The sequence below is a fragment of the Tympanuchus pallidicinctus genome, unplaced genomic scaffold, assembly GCF_026119805.1.
Source record: "Tympanuchus pallidicinctus isolate F22 unplaced genomic scaffold, pur_lepc_1.0 scaffold22, whole genome shotgun sequence".
In the NCBI taxonomy this organism is placed as follows: domain Eukaryota; kingdom Metazoa; phylum Chordata; class Aves; order Galliformes; family Phasianidae; genus Tympanuchus; species Tympanuchus pallidicinctus.
The window spans coordinates 10,781,257-10,795,089 of NW_026294739.1; the positions used below are offsets into that span (position 1 = coordinate 10,781,257).

Below are 13,833 nucleotides of genomic sequence, written 5' to 3' on the forward strand. Positions count from 1 at the left end.
AAGACAGCAAAGGATCTAATTCTGACAGTAGCAACCCGTTGCACCATTCCTTACAGTCTAGCAACTGGATACAAACAAGGATGCTATACTTAATGCTGTTTATGATATGCAGTGTTGGTCAGTAGCTTACTCAGCCCTACTGCCTTCAACTTTATTATTTTTTTTTTTTTAATTAAACTACTATGGGACTCCATTCTTATGCATGAAGATTTACATCTTCGCTTCGTACACAACCACTTGATTGGCTCCACTGAATTAAAAAGTTTCAGGTTTTTTTGTTTTTTTCTTCCCCTTTCTTCCTCTTCAAAAAAAGAAAACTAAAAAACATTCCAATTTTCCTCAGCAATTATTTTGAATCTGCCACTCTCGTTAGTGAACAGAAATCATTTCTATGATTAGGAATAAATGCTCTTATCTTCTATCAGATATTTTAAAAAAGATTAAAAAAAAATACAAAAAAACAGTAAAGTTGACTATAAAGATTTTTCATAGGCAAATATTCAGTGGGAGGCATTCAATCCAGAAAAGCTTCTTTAGCTTGGTTTTAAGTAAAAGAAGCAGCACTACCATATAGCATGTCGTACATAAAATTTTCAGCTTGAAGACTGTACAGTAAACAAATACACAGTTAGTAGAGTGGTGTGGTTAGGCTGGTATTTTACATGTTGTATAACTAGAAGGATTATCACAGCAGAATGAGATAACCAAAAATAAATGAAAATGCTCACCCATATCCTAGGCTCGCAGAAAAACTCCAAAGGGAACAACTTCCAGGATGAGACAGTTCCCTAGCAGCAGTCAGCCCTTAAATGGGGTCTAGGAGAGGTGCAGCCAGGCTGCACTCCTTCCAATCACACAGCTGAATCGCCTTCACCTGTGCTCCTGCAGCTGACTCAGTGCTTGCCACAGGTGATCAATCAGAGGTTCAGGCCATGAGTCAACAGTTCCCGTACAAAGACAAACATCAGAAAAGAAACAACAGAAGTGGTATTTTGTACTTCTATTATAGGAAAGAAAATTCCACCTACATTTGTAAAGTAAAAGTAACTGTACTGTACTAGTATTTATGTATGAGTTATAATATGTAGAAGGGTTTCTGTGTGAACAAAGGAAATGTTTTCTTCATTATGAGACCAACTCCTTTTGTGTGAGCAAAGAGCTGCAGTTTTCTTTCTCATATAGCATTTATCTCCCATTAGGTACAGAAATCAAACAATTCTGAGAGCATCTCCAGCACAAAACGTGAGCTTCACTCATTGCAGACCTCCTTCAACCTCAGCTGGGCACTGGATATACTTTGTCTACAGGAGTTTCTTTCTGTCTGCACATTTAAGTTATGTATTTTATCTGTTTATTACTTCTCATGTGTTAAGACATTTCTATATTCCAGTGGCTTATATTGCTCAAGAACTATATGTGCTTCCTTGCTTTGTCCCCTTATTAAATACACACACACACAAAAAAAAAAACAAACAGTGCAAAACTCACAACTCTACAATGATGCAGTGAAAACCAGATTTCTTACCTTATCTGAACTTTCCTTCATTTAAGAATTTTTTTTCTTATCAAGTTTACCCAAATTCTCTCACTTTACTGGAAGCTAAACTTCATAAATAAATTATGAAATATTTCCACCTTCAAATTTGAAAAACAAACATTTTAATTACATCTAACTATTTAAATTCTAAGGGAAAGTCTTTAGTTTCTTCTTTATCTGAAGAGGAACTGGAATAGCCCATGAAAAATAAATGAACTTTGAAAAATGTCTAATGTGAAGTATTTCTAAAATATTAATAGACAATGATACAATATAGTTAACACACAAAGTATAAAAAGCAACACAAACCTCAGAATTTTTTTCATTTCCTGGCTCTGCTTTCTTTAAAAAGTAAATTAAATTTTAATCAATACTTTGAACACTACTACGTATTGAAAGCCGTCCTGCATTTTAGCTTCACTGCCCATATCTGAGAATAGGAAGTTTCAATTTTATATTTATAGAAAACATACATTAAATCTGTTGAAAACAGTATTTCTAACATTCATCTTTTGTTTAACTATCAGGATAGAATAACTTCCTGACTGTGGAGTTTTAATGCTAGGCATGAGCACCATTAGGCACCCGCACCAAGATTGGAAATCCAGACCTGCATTTGAATTCTGATGTTTTTCACCTTGCGCATTTTTGTTGTCCTTGAAGAGAAGAGTGTTTACAAAGAAAGCTTGCAGCTAGGAGTGCTTTCTCATTTTTTATTTTATTTTATTTTAAGAATTATTTTAAAAATAAAGTTCAGTTTGTAAAAAATAAAAAATAGACCTTCAGACTGCGGTATTTTGACGACATTCCTCAAGTGTCTCCTCAGGCCTCTGCTCATAAAATACTCCATGCAGAGAGCAGTTCTGATGTCTTAATAGTTCCAAAATTTTCCTTTCCTTTGCAATATAATCTCAATTTTTTTTATTTTTTTTTTAAATAAGCTTCTGTTTTCCGGCATTTGAGTGGCATTATAGCTTCATAATGTGTTTTTGTTCCTTTCAGACTAAAAGTAAATAAGAACGGGACCAACTTGGCTAGAATAAAACCATTTATTTGCTCAAGCAACATTTCAAGAACACCTGCATAGCTATTTTGGAAACATGCTGGTATCTCCATTCAGCCTTCCACGTCTGTTATCCACCTTCAGGTACGTTATGCCTGCTTAATGATGACAAACGCACAGCATATCCCATACCTTCACATTCAGCTAAAGATATCTCGTTTTTCTACTTCTACCATTTGAATTTCTTCTAACATGAAATGGCCAGTTCCTGGAAAGTTTCTATTTCAGTGATATTTAGATAAAATCAAGCCTTGGCTTGTACTTTCCTGTGCTTCCCATTTTTCCAAATCTGAGGAGTGCAATAAAAAAACATCTCTTCTGCTGAACAAGACCAGGCTATGGAAAAAAGCAAACATGGGTTTCTGCTCTTACAAGGTCACTGAGAAATATCTTTTATGCTCCATAGAGAATCACATCACAGCTATACTCCAGGTATACAATAGCTCACCAGTTCTGCTACTAAGGCATCTTTCATTGCCACAGAAGCAGCAGTTAAATTTTACACTTCAAGGGCACTTTAAAACAAAGATCCCTTGTCTCTGCCTCCCTTGCTCCTAACCTCCACATGCCAAACCTGTGTTGCTGTTTTTTTTTTTGACTGAGCCAGAATGCTGGCATCTAACAAACGTATGAGACAACTCTGCACAGATCAGGTGGAAAGCAGCGTGTACAAATGAGTGATGATCAAGAGTCAGAGAATGAAGCGCTCATAACTTGTGTGGCCAAAGCACTCTCACAGAGATTAAAGCCTATAGCTGAAGTGCAAGAACTGAGAACTTTCTCTTCTTGCAAATAATACTATTAAGATCTGTAATTCATGACAGCACAGCAAAGAAGTCTGAGATTATGCAAGTCTGGAAATTAAGGCAAAATGTTTTAGGTATTAGGGCTGTGACTGTCTGCCCTAATTTACGTGGTACATGTTTTAAAGAACGATCAACTGTTTGACGTTGCTTGTGATCTCTGATGAATCACAGCTTGCAGAAGTGATTCAGAGATGACAAGTCTCCAAATTTGGCTGCGCCAGTATTCAGCATTGTGCACTTGCCCACTCAACACCCACTGCTTCCAAACATAGAATTTAGCGTTCAGCAGCTTATACTTGATACTTTCTGCCTCAGCTTCTCACACATTATGCCTACTTAATGCTGGTGATCCTCCCTTTGAAATGTTGCAATACTTTCATGCCTTTGGAACTTTAAACTCGAAAAGGGACATTTTACAGAAATGCCTTCCAGTTGGCACTGTGCCCAGTTAGAAGTGCCTGGGAAAAAGAAAAAATTAAATGCATTTACCTTTCCACAAATCCTCACTGTCCCTTATATACAGAGGCTTGTTATAAGTCATGAGCTAAAATACCAGAAAAGTTTATTCTTTCAAAGCCTGATATATTTTCTACAAGCACTTTATATGCCTCAGATACCCTCAATAGCTCCATCTCTCCATCTTACTACCATGGGAAGATGGAGATAGACTTATCACTCAAGCATAAACAGCAGCAGCTGCATACACCTTTTCTCTGTCAGTAGTGCTTCAGGTTCTGCTGCTGTACTATGTGAAGTTGCCAATTTTCTTAATGTACAGGGAACAGTATCCTTTAATTAAGAATGAAGAATACTAAAATTACTACTCCAAAAATAAAGGGGTTTTATTGGTATATTTTTGTTTGTTTGTTTTTTAAATACAGAGTTACATACCTCATTTTGATACACCACCTGTGTGTGAGTGCACTTTGTGAGAGATTAGCGACCCAAGCCTGAGAAAGCTTAAAGCCTAAAGCCTTCAAGCCCACTTTGGAGAGAGTAAGCCCTGCTGTCTTAAGGTATTAAGAACTGTAAAACATCTCATAGGCTTAAAGTATTGCTCACGTTAATTGCCATTGCAGCCGAATCTGTGAAAATGCAATATTTTCATGCTTTGTCTGTAATAATGACTTTATTGTAAGGAAGCATCTTATACAAAATATACTCTGCCTCCTTCCTCCTCTCTCTGCTCCCTACTCCAAAAAGGAAGGAATCAAAAGGGTATAAAGCCATTAGTGGCTAAGCAACTCCTTTCACAACTAAGCAAAATTTTTGCAAATGGAAGAATTTTGGTTTCAAGCCAGAAGTCCAGTCCCTGAGTAACCCTCGCGCTATGTGACTACGCAGCTGCCTTGCCAACGCTGGCACTAGGGATGTTCAGCAGACACAGACCAGTAATAAGCAGAGCAAGCACGCACACCGGGTACGTGCAGGACACAGACACAAGAAATCGTGCAGGTCCAGTGAGCACAGCACCACCGAAAAGCGCTGCCTGCGAGGCAATCCATCTATCCCCCCAACACCAGCTGGGTCCCAGCTCTGCTACTTCTGAAGTTGTGCTGATGCCAGTATGGGCTGTAAGCACACTGAGTGAAACACCGCCTTTCGATTCCTGCCTTACTCTAATAAATTACTTAAGATGAATGCACTTTTATCAGATAGTTTATCTCACATTTCTTTCTTGAGCAAAATAGTTCCCAAGTGGCAATGCTATAAGCACAGCCAAAGTTGCTTTTCTGAAGTGAAGCTCACTCCAGAAAGAAAACTTACTTTCCAAAAGCAATAAATTACTTAGGGATAAAGAAAACGATGATCATTTCTGTATGTGTAGCTGCCTTACCACCAAGTCAGAAAATCAACTGCTTTCTCAGACCTCCTCCACAGTCAAGGAACGTGCTGAGTGGTTGTGCCAACAGCTGCAGGTTGCTGGGATGGATTTTGAGGTTACCGAACACTGACTCATCCTCCTTCATTCCCCACTTCCAGAAAAGCACTGAAAGATACCCATAAATCCATAAGTGGGATGTACTGAAGCAGATCTCAAAAGGCTATGTCAAACAGATGTATCATTGCAGGAAAGAAGTACACAGCTATCAAATAATACGCTTCAGTGAAAATGGCAGAAGCATTCTTTTCTAGTTGTGTTTAATGTTATTTTTGGATGTGAGAATGGAATTTTGAAAAATCAATAATGTGTCTGCGAGGTTCTCTGGTACTGTTGGGAAGGTTGGTAAGCTTCATTAGTTCCCAAATTATTTGTTTTGCTAAGTTTTTGGCAGCAGCTGAAGGAAGAGAACCACTGGGGCTGAGTGTCTGGAGTTACTCTTCCCTGCAGCTCTGCCGTCAAACAGCTCCAGCAGTGCAACCAGTAGCTCTAAAAACTCAATATTGGTTCTCAAAATGCATTTAACAAAGGCTTTGCCCACTAATCTATACTCCACCATAAAATCAAACTATCCCATTTAAAAAAAAAAAAAAAAAAAAAAAAAAAAGTGCTTTACCTGACACTTCAATCACAAGGGGTTCCTAAGACAGAATTCTGCTCCCTTGCACTCAGAAAAACAGCAGAGCACTCTACCCTGCCATGCAAGTAAGTGAATAAAAGAAAATAAAGTTTCACCAGTACTTACTCCGTTCAGAAGTGAACCCATGGAAGACCACAGCAGAAACAAAAGGTAACTGAAATGCATGTGTTCCTTTAAAAGTTCATTGCAGCAGCCAAACAGAAAAATCTGAACAAATCTGGAAATCTGTCTTCTTTTGGGGCCTATCAGTCTCATTCCTATCAGATCACAATAAGAGTGGAGTAGTAATACTCAGGAAAAATAAAATAAAATATTAAGCTACAAGTAAACATTGAAATTCCTTGTTAAACAGTGATATTAAAGAATATTAAAGGTGTGAACATCCCAAGCACTTCTTAGGGGTATCAAAGAGTCAGTATAGTTCATGAATATAAAATAAAAGACAAGCTATATTATTATCAGCTAAAAGCTGAGAGATCACTGCATCTATACGATGATCTGCTGCTCCTTACCCCCATCACAATCTCAAATTCAAGTACTTAGCAGCAAAAAAAAATAAAATAAAATAAATTAGGTGAAAGCAAAACAAGCCAGATACTTCACAAATGTCTCTTTTGTTGCAGAGCACCTTCATGCCCCTGCACTCCCAAAGTCTCACATACACTGCTGGGAAAGCTGCTGCTTTCCTTCTGATGCACATACAAATGTCCCAAAACAAACTGTTAGAAAACTCAAATTTTTTAAAGTGCTTTTAAAATCAATGAAAATTAACAATAATTTCCTAATTCTGATTGCTTGAGATAGCTTAGTGACATTCAGAAAATGCAGCAAAGCTTTCAGAACTAATTTGGGTGAACAGTTAAGATCACACACAGAATCACACAGAATCGCAAGGTTGGTAAACGACCTGCAAGATCATCTAGTCCAACCACCCTCCCATTCCTATTAGTACCACAGGCTATTAAAGATCTTTTTCTGGTGTTTGTTACTACCAATAATTAAATTCAGGCAGCTCCGAAGGCACTGCCATCCACCTGAGAGTTCATAACGTTGGCAAAAACTTCTTTTAAAAGAAAAAAAATTAGAAGTGTGAGCATGGTAAACATTTACCCTTCCAACCAGTGTGTATTAAACGTAGTGCTTCATCTGACAGTTGATCAGTAGATGCAAGTAGATAGTAATAAGCAAGTCCTAATACACTGAGAGGAAAAAAAGATAAGGAAAAATAAGCAACATCTAATACAACTGAGGAGTAAAAATAATGCATCTAAGAACTCATGGAAAAAAGATCTCACTCTTTAAAAACTTCCCATATTTTTCATTAAAGGATTGGTTGTTCTTTTGTTGCTCATTTTTCAAGACAGAACCTCATAACACTAAACTATCTTTAACTGTTCCAGTGGTAAAAATATTCCCTGTTCTGAGTCAGTTTCACAGACTGCAAGCAAATGCTCAGAACGAGGCAATTAACAAAAGCTGCTTTCATTCTGAAGTCTTGAATACTTTATGCTCTGCAACATTAGCCTAAGCACAGGCTACATAAACGTCCACAGACACTCACTAAGACAGAGCTGTTTCGTGTATGGAAACAGAGTTGGGAATACATTTATCGATCTCCAAATGCGAGCCTGAAACTGAGAAGGGTTGTCAGTGTAAGAGAAATGAAAAGAAAGCAAAGAATTTCCTGTGAGAAACCATTCTTAACAAGCTCACTTGAGTGTACTGTAGAAATCACTACATTTTGCCGTAATTGCTTCAGTGTAACTTCAAGTCACATTACGACCTACTCCCCTAAGAGCAATGGAACAGGGAAATAAGCAGACAGGCTACTTTGGGGTAGTAGAATAATCTCACTCCTCTATCAACTCCAAACAGAACTTTTGTTTAGGAAACCTGATATGAAGTGTCATAAAATATCAGCATGTAAAAGTGATCTGTTCAGATCATCAAAAACTTTTCTACTTAAAGAAAGAAAAAAGATGAGAAACATCCATTCTGCTGGGGTCCTTCTGAAAGTTCAACACAACTCCAGTTGTGATATGATATACCTGTTGGACTTTGGTGCACTTGTATCAGCTAACAGAAGCAACTTAATAACACAGCAAATGGCTGAAGCCTGTCAACGCTTCAAGAAGCTCCTAGCAACCCAAATATATCTACATTTCCTTTGAAAATATTTAGCAATAAATATAATTAGAGTAAGAACAATGGCAACATGCAAGAACTACTTAATACAGTCAAGTAACAAGCTGTTACATTTAATTTAAAATTACCTTTTATTTTTCACAAGTTTTTCCAACACATTGTGCATTTTGGCACGGTAGACTTTGAGATAGTTTGCTTCAAGTTTCTTTAAATTACAAACAGTAGATACAGTAGGATTATTTTAAACGGATTTCTTTAAAACAAATGGCAAGTTAAGATCCTTCGGTTCAAAAGAGGTTTCCGCAATTTCATTTTCCTGATAGAAAATTCAAGTAATTTTAAATAATAGAAAATTGTCTTTACAAAATATCCCACTATTAGAATTTATCAGCACTGTGAAAATAAACATCAAATTTCCAGCATCAATTGGGTGCAATTACACATTTAGAAAAATAACTCATTTCAAAGGAAGGTCACTTGGTGAAGAAAAATAAATTTCCAAGAGGATGAGTTCTTAAAACAAATGATGAAAACATTTTTTCTTAGCTAAATTATTTGTTGCTCCTTCTTTGCAATTTTTTTTTTCTCCTCTAAGGATGAAAATGAATTAAGAAGACATGTTACCAAACTGCTTTCCCTTCAGTATATACCAGCTGATGGAATTATTGCTTAACTCCCAATGACTGTATATGACATTCACTCCATACTGTTTTTATGCTGTGTTTTTTAATCGATTGGTACCAAATACACATACCACACAACTTCAGGTGTGTCACTTACAGAATGGAAACCACAATAATTTTTTCAGGTAATTTTGCATCTAGGATGTTTCTTTTTCCCAACAAAGAAAGAATTAATTATAAAATATTTTTCCATTTTCTCTCCTCACCTATTCTTCAAGACAGCAGAATGGAAAAATAAGCAGGACACGTTTACTTTGTAACTCAAGGCTCAGAGCACATATTGAGAAACCTTCAACAATTTAAAAACGGTTTGTTTTTTCATTCTTTTAGCCCAAAGTAACCTTGCTGTCTGGGAACAGTAACTTTGTGTATCACCATCTTCCAGAAGAAAACTATAAATAAATGTTTATGTAAGGAACCGAACACTGATGTTGAAGAGGGCAAAACAATAAAATTAAGGGTCAATAAATGATACTGCAATGTATCTTGTGCCATTCAAGATAGGAAGTCCTTCATGTAAATGAGTAAGTCTTCCTGGGTGCATAAAACTCCATCCTTTCCTTGGTGATTCAATGGAGCAGTTGTACCTAAGAAATTTACATCCACCTCCCTGTAGCAAAAATAAAATCAAAAAGAATCCCATCACTGCACTCATTTACCTGTGTTTTTATATGACTAGGTTCTTTATACTTATACACAGTTATTAATAATAGACTTTTTAAGATTCGTCCTTTTTAATCAAAAAGCAAAGAAAAAAGAAGACACCACAGCAATACTGTTAAAATAACATCGCCTTCAGAACAATAAGTAACAAGCAACAAAAAAAAGTTTCCTTTTGATTTTCTTTAACATCCCCTGGATATCAACTCTTTCAATCAGCATCTCTGAGGAACAGTTCATCAATAACAGCATGGTAGGCAATACAAGAATGGAGCAAATCAACATCCACCTTCACCCAAGACAGTACTTAAATAAATTTTAAATAAATTATTTCAACTGTCAGTTTCAAACTGAAGCAGTGTTTTCTAAAGGAAGAAATATACTTAAAAAAAGGATGCTGTGAAGAGAAGCTTATTCAACCTGGTAATATTTTAAATATTTGAAACAATTGCTTTCTACTGACAAAGCACTTCAAAAATGTTAAAAATGAACATCTCTGAAGTTTTTCTTAAACTTCTTCCCAGCACCATCTGAAGCCATTTTGACTAATTCAACCTGACTGCATCAGCAGGTATGGATCCTACAACTGAGAAAGTTTAGTACTCCAAAACACCACTCAATCGTATATCTCAATTTGTGTTGCCCATATTTTCCCTTTCAACACTGTATTTAAGCATGTCTGTTTGGGCTCTTGTTTGGAAACAATATTACACACTTAAAAGGATGATGTTTTTTAGCTCAATAAATAACTTGCCAACTTACTTGAAAATCCTCTCCTACTTTGTTGAGTGCAATGTTGATTGTGAATGTAGAGGAGTCGTGATGAGGTCTGAGCGATCGTTGTCTGTCAGGGCTATATTTTACAACAAAATTCAATAAAGCGTATCCCTGAAACAAAATATACAATCAGACTTCAACATGTGAACTTCATTGTCACACAAAGGGCTATGAGTTTTCTTTGCTCATTCAGAACTCAGTTAAGAACACAACACACATCTGTAATACTGCTACATCACTTGTTAACTCATCAAACACAGCATACAGTTCAATAAAATACTTAGAATTATTTATTCTATTCAGAGATTATCTGCAACTTTTAAACACGTACCTTGGTATAATAACCAGCAAACACTTTTAACGTTACTGGTGCAATGAACTCTCTTATGAAGTGCAGCCATTCGTTATCCAGTCCAATTTGCTTCATATGGATATCATCAGTTGGAACATTTTCATAGCCACCAGAAATACGGCTGTCCTAACGAAAACACCATAAATAGCTTTGAAATATGAGCATGGAATGCTTCTGGCACTTCTACAAATATGTAGGATCTGCAGAATCACAAAACTGCAGAGTAATGCTTTAGTAGGCGTATCTGAGCTTGATGCACAATAATCTCACAGCCCACTGCCATGATATAAATTGCTGAGATATTAGTGGGCAGGAACTGGGCAGTTCTTAGAAGGTGAGTCAATATTTGGACATACTGCCTGTAAATAAGGATTTCACTAGGGTACCATTTTTAATTATTGAGATGTAGACGCAATAGAAGTTAGATGAGAGTACAGGCATCAACTCGTCATGATAACAAACATGTTAAAATACTTTTATCTTAAAAGTATGCTAAAAAAAAAGTTTCTCTGGGGGCTCCAACCTGCAGTAAAACCCTGACTGTAATTCATCTCCTTCCAAATATTTGTGAAAACGATAAACGTTCCTGTTGTCAAAACTTTGGTTTAAGTTAGTAGTTAATACTTCAAGCTTGGTGCAAGTACTAACACAGTACTTCATAATGTCCGTGGATGTGTGCTTTGAGGGACAAGTCTGATAAATCAAGACCTTAGAGGAAGTCAGAAGAATTATCAAAGACCAGCCACTGCTGGATAACTTGGATAACTACTACAGCAGCTGTTGCTGATAGTGTCTGAATTTTCTAGTTCAATGTTAACCGAGGATGTCTCTAAATCTACCGAACATCAAACTGCATGGCAGACAAAATTCAGTATTTTACTCCACACAGCAGATGTCTTAGGTTATTAGCATTTCTTGGACGCTTTGTTTATTGCAGCATGCTGTGGCTTGTTATAAATGTACTGTCTTAGTAAGGACGTGTTTATAAAGGCTGACACTTACTTGGTGTTTTCCACCAGACCATTGTCCAAAATGTTCCATTTCTTCTACTAATTCATCACAAGCTGTGTCAGAAAATATGGGAAACCAAAAAACATCTGGACATGGCTATGGAAAGATGAAATGAAATCTACATTAATCTCTTTTAGTGAAGTTGTTAGAACAGTTATTCTCAATTGCTAAACATCTCATTCCAAGGACATTTTCACTTTTCTGTCACTTAAAAAAATAAAAATAAAAAAAAAAAAATCAGCAATTCTCTTCTGTGTCATAATTTGGACACATTTAAATAATTAAATTTTTACTTGGTCCACAAGTGTACTCTGACAGAATGAAGCAGAAACTAAGAGCTACCTTGTAAGTCATAATCCAGCATTATCAGCTCTGTCAGTATACCCAAATATTCTGTGCATTGTGTGATGACGCCAGTCATTCACACAAGACTCATTAAGAAAAATACTTCCAAAATTAGTATGCTTTTAAATACAAAAGCAATTTATCCTGGCTTCTTAATTAAACAAAATTCATTAAATGACTGTGGATAATTGACATAGAAGTAAGTGTCTAAGACTGGTGCAAGTGCTATTCACAGACAAGCTATGTGAAAGCAGCCAGCCAGACAGAAAAAGACTTAAATATCCGGCAAAAGCCTTCACAGCCACAGACCTTACAGAATTCAAAGCAGAAAAACAACCCTGCAAGAAAAGCATATTTAAGAGCTTGCCTTACATTTGCTTTGCAACAGCAATCTCTTAACAAAAATTTAAATTTTCTGCTAGTTGTACTTGCTTTTTCTAATGAATTAATTACAATTTTACTTTGAAGAAAGCAATTACTTGGACAATTCCATTACTCTGAGCAATATAGCAATTATTTTTTGGACTTCTCTCATCTCAGTTTTTTCAGTGACAAATTCACTAGAGGTCCAAAACTTTAAACTGCTCAGCCACAAACCAAAATAGCAATAGCATGGAAACAATTGCTGTATGAAAATTTATTACGTCAGTCTCACAAATAAGACTCCTACTACTTGCCTCTTTCAAAGAGAATCTATACCTACCTGCTCTACTATATTATCAGTGAAGATCTTTGAATAGTTGGGATTTATGTAGGTTTCCTTCCAGTCCTGAAAAGAATGATTTTAAAATGTTCAGAATTCATTCAAATGAAAGAAGAAAATCATTTTTATTCTGTTCAGGTGCCCTGCTGAAAGCACAAGAAACAATTAAACTATTTCTTATTATCATAGAAGAACTGGATCTCATCGTACCTAAACTGTGAAAACTGTTACATCAGGGCCATTTCTCATTACTGTTGTAATCGGTAATTGATTAATTGATATTAAATGGGTGGTGCAGAACACCATTTATTGCACTAGATGTATGCTGCGCGCTATTTAAATATTTTCCACGTAAAGTCTTTAAGTCCAAAGTAGTTAATGATATAAGGCTGCTTTTCGGTTGTTTTTTAATAACGTTCTAATCAGTAGTAAGGAACATACCACGGGATTCTCAAATATCTGCCAGAGGTCATTGTTGTAGTGGGAGGTGTTATAATTGGCTGTGGAGATAAGTCTTCCAAATTCATGTCTGTTCGTAATGTACATGAAAACACCCTACACCAAACAGAGAAAACATCATTAGCAAAACTGTCCATCATGGCAAAATCAATGTTCTGTAAGTCTCTATGCCTGCAATTCTTTAATAAAATATATCACATCCATACAAAAATATTATACAAGTATTGTTCATTGAGTGTCTTAACTCTTCAAATGGTTCACAGCAGTCACAAACTAGAGTTCATGATTTCTTGTTTATAAGCATTGATTGAATATACTCATTAAGCAAGTTAAACCAAAGCATATATTCTTCATAATGCAAAAACAAAGAAAAGAGAAAACAGAAGTGAAGCAATTGCTTGTTTTCCAGAAAACCTAAGCAGACACACTGGCAGTATCTATTCTCAAACTGATGAACGAAAGTATAGTTTCTGCTTAAACACTGAAAAAACAAGCTAACAGAAAAAGTAAGAGAAAGCAGAACAAGAAACATATTTCAGAGTATTCACTACATGATTCTTCTGGTGCCTGAAATAAAAAAAGTTTTGGCGAATACAGAATATAAGAATTTTCAGATCAGGGTGCAAAATAAGTGAGCACTTTGAAGTATGTTCCCCTTAGCAAATACTGGAAAATTATATGCAGGATGTAAAGTGTGGTAAGACAGTTTCATTATCAAACTATTTAGCTACTAACAAGACTCATTTGATTAGAACTGACGGCAGGAAATA

General features: G+C 36.0%; 1 protein-coding gene across 1 annotated transcript in view; it reads right to left on the minus strand.

Annotated features, from left to right (window-relative positions):
* Positions 1-8,185: 8,185 nt before the first annotated feature.
* Positions 8,186-13,833, minus strand: part of PLOD2 (procollagen-lysine,2-oxoglutarate 5-dioxygenase 2) — a 47,224-nt gene continuing 41,576 nt past the window's right edge. Inside the window, exons 14-19 of the mRNA XM_052685927.1 lie at positions 13,046-13,159; positions 12,605-12,670; positions 11,548-11,652; positions 10,525-10,671; positions 10,179-10,304; positions 8,186-9,366 (exon numbers count right to left, since the gene is read on the minus strand). Of these exons, the coding sequence (XP_052541887.1) occupies positions 9,211-9,366; positions 10,179-10,304; positions 10,525-10,671; positions 11,548-11,652; positions 12,605-12,670; positions 13,046-13,159 (714 nt within the window). The 3' untranslated portion in view covers positions 8,186-9,210. The remainder of the gene's footprint in view (positions 9,367-10,178; positions 10,305-10,524; positions 10,672-11,547; positions 11,653-12,604; positions 12,671-13,045; positions 13,160-13,833) is intronic.